Here is a 9,912-nt window from a genome sequence, read left to right as displayed (position 1 = left end):
TAAGAGGTCTCTAAAATTATTTACTATTTTGGATTTAGGTTATGCGCTATGTTGCGTTTCACCATTCTGTTCTTTTTTTATCCATAATGGGATTATGGTTACAAATGTACGATAATAACGATTTTCTGTTTTTCATCAGTGGTATATATGTGGACAAATTTAGAACGATCAAAATAAATAAAAAAATATAGGTGACAATTTTCTGTTTCTGGTAGGACATTCCTTGATTTCAGGTAAGGGTTGTCGTAAAAAATGTTAAATTTGCCACCTTTTTGTTTAATTAAAGAGATGTGAAAATCTCTAGTAACATGATAATTTTAAGCTACAAACACTGAACGTCTTCTCCATTACACGACTTATATATTTTTAATACAGTGCAATAACAGACAATGATCAGCAATACAATAAAAAACTCAAAATCATTTAAAATATCTTATTAGCAACCAAATACTAGTAGTTGAAAATAGAACTGATAACAAAAAACGTTTCTCAATCATTTCCGTAATGTACCAAGTTAACAATTTTGCAGATCTTTTCAGGCATGGCGCCTTAAAATAAAAATGTCAGTACGAGACGTTATATGAATTCTACAGTGATGAATTAATGTGATTCAGGATAAAAACTTCATAATTCTGTGCAGTAGATAAACATATGTCACTATGACATAAACAGTCTTCCATTTTAAAATAAAGTCCCCGGGCTCTCAAAACTTATTTCAACTTCAACAAAGCAAAGAACATCTGTTTACAACCAAGCAAAATGTAGGCATGTTCGAAATTCACTATTGAATGGATATAAATACACGATGTGCCTTTGGCTGTCTAGTGTCATATAGGTAGGGGGTACAGTACATGATACAGCAACAGGTTGAAAAGACAAGTAAATCATATTTATGGGATCATATTTGTATAAAATCAACTTTTCAAAACAAGTTATACACAGTTACAATGAGATCCTCAATGCATTTGGTTTTGGCTTTTGTACTTTTGGCTTTAATAGTACAGCAATCACTTCAGTGCACATGTGATTGGAGATGGAGACAAGTAGACGGAGAGAATGTTCCGAATACACTTTGCTATGAAGACGGAGAATGTAAGTTATTCAGGAAGCAGTAGATAGACACTTTCGCATACGATTTTTATCTTAAATCCAAGAACAGCAAGACGCAATGGCAGACGTTAGTTTCCTTTCCTATCTAACCGCTACAGTTTGCAAGATTCTTGCATTTTCTGAAATGACTGTCTGCAGTGTTTATCTAGTGAATTTCGAACGTCAGATACTGTTCGAAGCTTGCAACAACGTATCACGAAAAAACGAATAGTGTTCTCATGGATTGCAAAACATTTTCCGTCTTTCATGAATATGCATGTTTATTGACACCTAAAGCATATGAAAATACCAGGTTGACGCAAATAATTGAAAAAAAATATAAAAAAGTTCTATCAATTTTACGCGCTTTCGGTGTTATGCGTTAAAAAATGTGAATTCGATATTTCAGGCAAATTGCAATCAAATTGTATTATGGTATGTCATTTTAAGTATCAAAAGCCCAAATTAAAAATAAAGCATTTGGTGAATATATTTTAATATTTTAAAGATGAACTGTGATATGAGATTTTTCTATGGACCATGAATTAATTTCCCAAATCTGTAGATTTTTATAATTGCAGTGGACGCGTACACAAAAATTCATTTAAATTTTCTTCCAGATATCGTGTTTAAACTGGACAAAAAGGAACGCATCCCGGGACGAAGTGGCTATGATGAAATTGACGGTAGGATGCACTTTGATGTGACAGTCAGCAAATACATTACGGTAAATCAATTATGTTTTACAAACTATAGTTTTATTCCGAATTATTAAACCGGGCACCAGTTAAAGGCAAGACGCCATGGAATTTAGTCCCAATAGTACGTGGGCTGAGATTACCCCCGTGTACCCCCTCCCCCAACTCATCAACCAAAATATGATTTTCAGGTACCCTTATACCCCCCCATTTAAGAATATTAATAGAATAAGAATTTAATAGGTTTTTGCGGTAAAATGAAAAAATGTACCTCTACCCCTAGAAAACTCGTCTCAGTATTAAACAGAATTCTTACTCACAGCATAATGACACCATAAAACTCATATTTTTAGGCATTCATAATTAAGATAATGATGTTCCTAATATATCTGATCAATTAAGGCGTTTAAGTTTTCTTTTTGGGGTTACAATAACTATAAAATCGTAAAAGGGGATTTTTCAGAATTTCAGAATTTCTTCTATATCACCCGTTATTTCCCTTTTATCAGAATACCGTAGTTTAATCAAGCTTTTGTGTGATACAGTACATTAATATAGTATCTTAGCTTCGAAATGAGCCCAAGTAATAAATATTTGAACTTTTGAAGTCAAGTGCGGTGAAAAATTGCCATCCCTACACATGAAAAAATACATCAACATGAACCCAAATGTTAATTATTGATATATAAACGGTGTACAATAGACAAGTTGGGTACTATTGTTTTAATTGTCGACGTATCCGACATATCTTATTATTTCAGGCGCGTATTTTTCAGTTTCAATATGACAATATTGAGTTTTTTCATAAAAAGGGGAAGTTTCGGACATTCATTTTTCATTCCAATTCACCTATAATTGGCAATTTTCAAATATTTATTACTTGGGCTCTTTAGAAAGGTAAGACACTATATAATTGTCATTGAATATACAAAAGCTTGTTTGAAGTACGGTATTTGAAAAAAAATAATGCCAATTATAGGTGATATTGAAGACAATATGAAATTTGGAAAATTCCACTTTTTATGAAAAAAAAATCATTATTGTCATATTGAAACTGAAAAATACGCACCCGAAATGAGCAGGTATGTTGAATGCATCGATAAATAAAACAATAGTACCCAACATGTCTTTTGTAATAAATACTATTACAATACATCAAATTGTTGATTTACAGCATTCTTTTCATATTACTATAAGTTAATGTTAATATTTTACCTATAGAAAGCTGCCGGTGAGCAAGTACTGCCCGAGGGTAGGAAGGTAACGTTAGATGCCCCCATTGGAAGTTCATTGTGTGGATACATAGATTTCAAACCTGGTGTGACCCATGTTTTGTCCAGTGAGTATACCGGTTTCATCTCAACATAATATCAAAGGTTTTGACCTTACGAAAAAGGCTGAAACCATGCCTCTTAAATTACATGATTTTTTAACTACTAAAGATTTCTGTTTTCAACAGCTAATGTTTTATACAATTATTATTCCGGATGCATGAAAAAGAAAAAGTTCATTTTTGTATTTAAAAAGCATGAAATTCTAATGCAAGTGACATATTTGCTTTTATCTGCTGCCAACTCTGACTCCAAACATATCGTCCGACCCAGAAAGTCATGCCAGATTCTACTGTTGGAATCTTGCCATGTCAGGAAATTGGTTGATTGATTCACGAGACGTTACCCGGTTTTCATACTGCATTCTCTTTTTAGTATTGTCTGAAAATTTCGAATGGCCTGTATGTATCGATTAGTAAGGCGGAAAAACTGCATTGGGTTGTTTATTTCTTTAAATAACAGATGGTTTTCGATTTCAGTTCATGGAGGTTTGAAAGACAAAATTAATTTCAATGCCTGCAGTTTTTACAGTAGGGAACCGGAAGTATCCAACGTTCAACTTCGTCTCATGTCGGGAAAATTGACCTGTCCAAAAGATACTGATCCCATGTTGGGTCATTTTTAAACGAATAAATTAGCAAAAAACTATAATTGTGTTAGTATCGTTTGTTTGTTTTCTGGAACTTTAAAAAAAAAAATCCTAGAATAACAGTCATTAATATACAACTAAATGTTCTTGGAAAACCTGGTTGCAATGAACTAAATATAAATGGTAAATAATGTTCGACATGAAAATAGATATTTTAATTTCTAACCAGCATGTTTATACGAAAATATTTTGCAACCTTTACAGGTTGATAGATATTTATCAACTGGGTTGATGCCCATGCTGGTGGACCAAAGGGTTAACCAACTCAGTAGTCAGACTGTCTGACCCCGAATTATATCAGGTTTTATTCATCACATTTATTAAAATTTGCAGTATTACAATTTCCAAAATACCTTAAACATCGAGACGTCATTCCTTGTATTGCATATGGTAGAATCTCTCGATAATGGATTTTGGCGTTTTATTTCGATAGTTTTTGTTTTGAGTACTTTTAGATTTTCCTATATATTTGGTTTAATATTGTTGATGAGAGATTACGCGTTGAAACACGTGTATAACATATCGCAATTTGCAATATATATGATTGGTATTTTTGTATAACAAAAGAAACACACATCCGCCTGTTTGCCATATACTTGCACTGAGTTGTCGTGGAAACCAATGTATTAAGGAAGGCCAACATATCATATTTTCATATTCAGATTTGAAAAACTTTGCACCCATGTAAGTTAAACATATATATCAAATTCTACTAAAAGAAAACCATGATATTCCTCTACTATGAAGGTAAAAGAGTAATCAAGGAACCACACTTCTAACGGAAATAAAATGAATGTAATTCAGGGACAGTGACCAGACGGAGAAAATAGGTTTTAAAGTTTCATTAATATGGCTAATATATGCTAAAAAAAGGAACAAAATTGAATATTTCCGGTACATTTAATTCATACAAAACATTTTGGTAAGCTTAAATGCTTTATTTTCTTTCAAAATAATAATAAAAAAATAAGTTATAATGCAAATCAATTTCAAATTTTTAAAATGTTGCCATGGACGGTTTACCTTATTTGTCATGCTGCAAAATGGTATTTGTTCTAAGAATTATCATGAAGTACAAAATGTACTACGTACTTTTTAGTGGGCATTTTTGCTAAATTTTGACGATAAAATTATCTTTCCTAGGCAACAGAACAGATTCTGAGAAATAAACACGCCAATGTATATCCACCGCCTGGAAATCCTTTTTTTTTATAGATTTTTTATAGAATTTCTCATCAAATTGGCAATTTAAAAAAAATCTCAAACCAGAATTTCATTGTTGGTTAACAGATTTCAAAGCACTTAAGTGAGTAAAAATGCTTCACAACTTTCCAGTCAAAAACAAAAAAAAAACATTTGCAAAGTATACTGAATACTTGTGAAAGTCGTTAAATGTTTATGAGTATGAAGAGATAAGTGAAAATTTTGTATTTTATTTATCTGTTGAAACTAGAAAAATCCATTTTACTCTATAAATGATAATAGAGAATTTCAAAATTAACCAAAAGGCTTCTTAAATGATAATTTCTGGCACATACAGCCTAGATCCTTTTCTTCGGACACAAGTATTTCCTTTTATTATTAATGTGATATATATTAAAATGATGTACATAGATTTATCTTCTACTGAAGTTCACTTGAGTAGCTATGTAAATTATCAGGATTAAAAAAATGATAACAATAACCAGGATAGAGCTTTATTGACTAACGTTCGAATATTGGCCTAAATATGATCAAAAATGCCAATACAATACAAAATGCAAAAGTGCGCCAATACGGGATATAGACGTCCAATACGGCTTTTCCCCGTCCAATAACTCAGCCAATATGGAAAACCTTACGCAATAATACTATAACACTGCACACATATATACAATATTTAATGTATTGATTGCCTATCAAAATTATCGGTTTTCCCAATTTTTAGTGATACGAGATACACTAACACAATACTTCAATATAAAGCATAGAAACACACAAAATACAATTCAGGTTAACGTTCATGAATTTTTTGTTTTGTCAAACTATCGAGAAAGTTTAACTTAATCTAATTAATAACATAACTGCCGAATACTAATCCAATACAAAAGTAATACAAGTCAAGTCCACATTAAATCTTACAAAGAGTAATCAAGGGAACCAAAGTTATAGCGGTAATCAAAAGAATGTAATCCAGGGACAAAGACCAGACACGGAAAACAGACATACACAACAAAGAACATAAAGTAACTAAAATCATACATACAAAGTAACAAAAGCAAATGAGCAAGTCGGACTCCACTAAAAAATGGGAGTATGGACCAAGTGCACCGGTAGGGTAAGCGTCCTCAAAATAGATATTACTGAATCTAAAGTCATACAATACGCACAAAATAATTTATTGGTTCATAAGTTATGAAATTTCTTAAGAGGGTGTCCATGTAAAACTAGGAAGTTGGTTGCACATGACAATTTTTTTTTAAATGTCATCCATTTCAAACCACAAATGCATCCTCTCTCAAAGTTGAATGTTGGTTTATAATTGACTTCATCGGTTAAAGAGAAAAAATACATAGATAGTGTTGGAATTCATTGAAAAAAGGAGATATTACTTTAATTTTGTGAAAAAAATGGTTGCTTTGTTAGAGAACTTTAAATCGTTTCCGAGCCATCCACTGTCACTTTAATTTTTTTTCTATTTGACATCCATATGATATTAACGTTACATTGGAACAAAACAATCAGTGGGATGAAGTTTACCCTGTACAAACCACAACATAGGATCTGACTGATTTTTACATGGACAGTCTCTTATTTGCATTAAAGTAATCTTCACTTTTTTCCACAAAACAGGTTCTACATTAGAATATCTAGTCAATCTTTTTTTTTAAGTTTGTGTAGGTTTCTGTGTTCAAAAAAGATAAGCCAACAGTACAACTATTTGAAAATTTTACTATTACTTAAAAAAATGAAAACCCTATCAAATTTATCTACAAGAAGTACATTGAACTATATTATTCTTACTTCTTATTTTCACACAGAACTATAGTAGAGTGGATCCAATCATTCCTCATATACGAACGCAATAAAATTCTCAAATTAAATGATATACATATCAGTTATTTGAATTTTCTAATTATCTAAATGGTGTTATTCTTAAAGAAACTCTTTACCTTTCAAATGAATTTTTAAAAGTCTGAAAATATGGATGACATGATTTGTAAATTCATTTACTGAATGTAACCGATTATATCACAAATAGAAGTGTAGAAGAAAGTCGTATCATCGTAATAATATATTATCAATATGTAAATTAAAACATTTTTCTGCGATTGTGAATAAAATAAAGTATTAAAAATACAAATTTAAGAAGCTTTTTAACGGGATTAATAAGCAACAATGTTGGGCAAATACTTATTTTTGAATAACTTTGAATTGCTCTTTATCAGGGCATCATTGCAGCATAAATTCAGAATATCTGGACATAGAATTACATTTTATCACAGCACATATGAAAACCAGTAGATAAAATCTTGTAGTTAAACTTTGAAGTGAAAATAAAATTGCTTCAATGTTGGTCATTAATATGTCTTCTTGTTGGTATTTGACTTTTTAGTTTATTTTAAAGGAGTGTCATCGTTCTATTACTGTGGATTTTATTAATTTCGTTGTCGGGGCCTTTCAGAGCTTACTTGAATGTGTGTTTAAACTTATTAAAGATTTTTAATGAAATCTGAAAGTATTTACTATTTTTAGGGTTTATACGATGATGCAATTGTTGCATTTACTCATATTTGTTCCTTTTTTTTGTTAAACATCCTTGAAGGATTTATTTTTATTTGAAAGTATTTGCTGAATTATTTTATACTGGTTTAGTTTCACCTTCTAATGATATTTTTTAAGTCATCTTTATCCAAATTAAAATCTACTGATATGTCTCATAAGTTAAAAGAAGCATTAAGTGTCAGTCTCTTTTAGCAACAAACCCTGCTCCAAAAACCTAATTGTAAGACGTATAGCGCAATACAAAAAGTCTGCATAGTTACTGCGTAGTGGGAAAAGTTTAGGTGTTAATGCTATTGTATTCTGATAAAATCTTGAATTGAGGGTTTCCAGAAGAACTTTCGAATTTTAAGGATCCACATTGAATGAATACCACTACGGTAGTAAAAAGTGTCGTGGTAAGGCTGGAGACCTTCTTTGACAGCTGTGAGTATAGAGGTTAAATGTTTTGAAGGAGGTTTGGTGGTTCACTTTGAAGATCCAGCTATGAAGCCCACCGTTTGTATGGGTTCTTGTAGAGTTCAGGAATCTAGCACATAGACGGTAGATCACAATTATCATCTTTGGTTGAGAGACCAAAAGAGGTTAGCGCAGATTTATGGTTATCTCTTCTTTGGAGAGTGTCTTAGCAGTATAGGTCTTATTACTGCTATTGTTTTCTACGTCTACATCTGATAATAAACATAGGATGTTATACGTTTTGCAGACAAAAATAATGTTGTAATGGGCTTTGTCTGCTGGTACAACAACATATGTTTTTTCTACACCCGGATCTTTGAAAACTAATATAACATTGACGCTCATTGACCTAAATAAAACTTTCATACGTTTCAAAATTTAAGACCTCACAGCCTCTACCCACTCTGGCTGAGAATCAATGTCTTCTTGTTCTCGTTTTATCCTTTTTTCTTGTGTAAACCTCCACGGCATCCATAAGAACTTCAAATTTATAATTCTGATTCATGAAACGTGGTTCTCGGTACTTGGGACCTTAGAAATGACCTTTTATAGCCTTTTATAATTGAAAATTTTGGATGCAATAGGTGAATTATAGGAATATGAAATAATCAGTATTGATTTGTTTTTACGGGGGAATTTTGTTTGTGACATTTTTATGATGGAAGATGTTAGCCAAATTAATTACATCTATACCTTTGTTGACAAATGGTAGTGGAAGCAATGATCGTTTTTCGTCATCTTGACCTTTTACACAAAGTGGTTTAAAGAGTCTTCTGAAACCAATATCCAAAATGATAGCCACAAGTCTGTATGGATATAAGGTAGGTTCAAAAATTGGAGTATCAAGACCTGTTTTGTATAGGGAGAGTAGTAGAGTGAGCGGTAAAGAATAGAGTTTGTTTCGAATGTGATGAAATCCAAGAGGTTTGTGTATAATAAGAAGAAGACCATCTGTGATGACATCATGCATCTTAGGTGATATACAATGGCGATGACCATGACTCCATCAAAACTGGGAGCATGACAAAGTGCACTGGTAGGGTAGCGTCATCTGGATATCTTTAAACACCCATTGACTTGTTCGTTAAAGTTCACGTCCGGGGAAGACGAAAGATGAAAACTATGACATACTGAACAAATCGGTTTATAATGACAACCATACTAGTTTTTGTTTAGTTATGGTATTAATACATAAGAAAATTTGGTTGTTGATCAATTCAAATATGTAACTTAATATATGATTTTTCTATGAACCACCGCGTTTATGTTTCTTCACGGAATATTATTACAATGTATATTGGCATTGGATGCTCACATGAAAATCAGTAAAACGTTCTTCCAGATATAGTTTTGAAAGTGGACCATAAGTAATTCATACTAGGTCCAAGTTTGATATTATCAATTTTACGGGAAAGTGTTTATAATGTTATAATTAGTAAATATAAAACGCTAAGAGAACTGTTATCTATCAACTGCATTCCTGATGTTAACTCTTTCATGGCTACTTGCATTCAGGTGAAACCAGGCTCAAGTCTGTGGCAAGCCTTGTTAAATGTATAACCTATAATATGTATAATGTATAAGTAATGATAGTAGTAAAATATAATTTATAAACTTCTTTACCTATTGAAAGCAGATGGCGAACAAGTAGTGCATGTTGGTAGAAAGGTAACGTTAGAAGCACACACTTCAAGTTCAATGTATAGAGCCATTTATTTCAAATCTGATGTAAACCATGTATTGTCGAGTGAGTATAAACACAAGAAAAATTGCAACAAATGTCTTTTATAAGTTTTGAAAACACTTGAAAAACAACATATGTTTGTCATATGTTCATATATTTTTTTTTAAATGTTAAGATGAATTATGGAAAAATATGCTTTATGAACAAAAAACATATGAAGAACATTTGTTTAGGACCATC

At 31.7% G+C, this 9,912-nt stretch overlaps 1 protein-coding gene across 1 annotated transcript; it reads left to right on the top strand.

Annotated features, from left to right (window-relative positions):
* Positions 1-922: 922 nt before the first annotated feature.
* On the top strand, positions 923-3,770 carry LOC148603541 (uncharacterized). The gene is made up of 4 exons (XM_088553183.1): positions 923-1,092; positions 1,710-1,816; positions 3,009-3,126; positions 3,598-3,770. The coding sequence occupies exons 1-4, from the start codon at positions 948-950 to the stop codon at positions 3,741-3,743; spliced, it is 516 nt and encodes a 171-aa protein (XP_088409309.1). The 5' UTR covers positions 923-947; the 3' UTR covers positions 3,744-3,770.
* Positions 3,771-9,912: the final 6,142 nt, after the last annotated feature.

This window comes from Perna viridis, chromosome 11 (assembly GCF_037379345.1).
Source record: "Perna viridis isolate PV_CMFRI_1.1 ecotype Kerala chromosome 11, ASM3737934v1, whole genome shotgun sequence".
NCBI lineage: Eukaryota > Metazoa > Mollusca > Bivalvia > Mytilida > Mytilidae > Perna > Perna viridis.
This window is presented reverse-complemented; position numbering and strand designations above follow the sequence as displayed.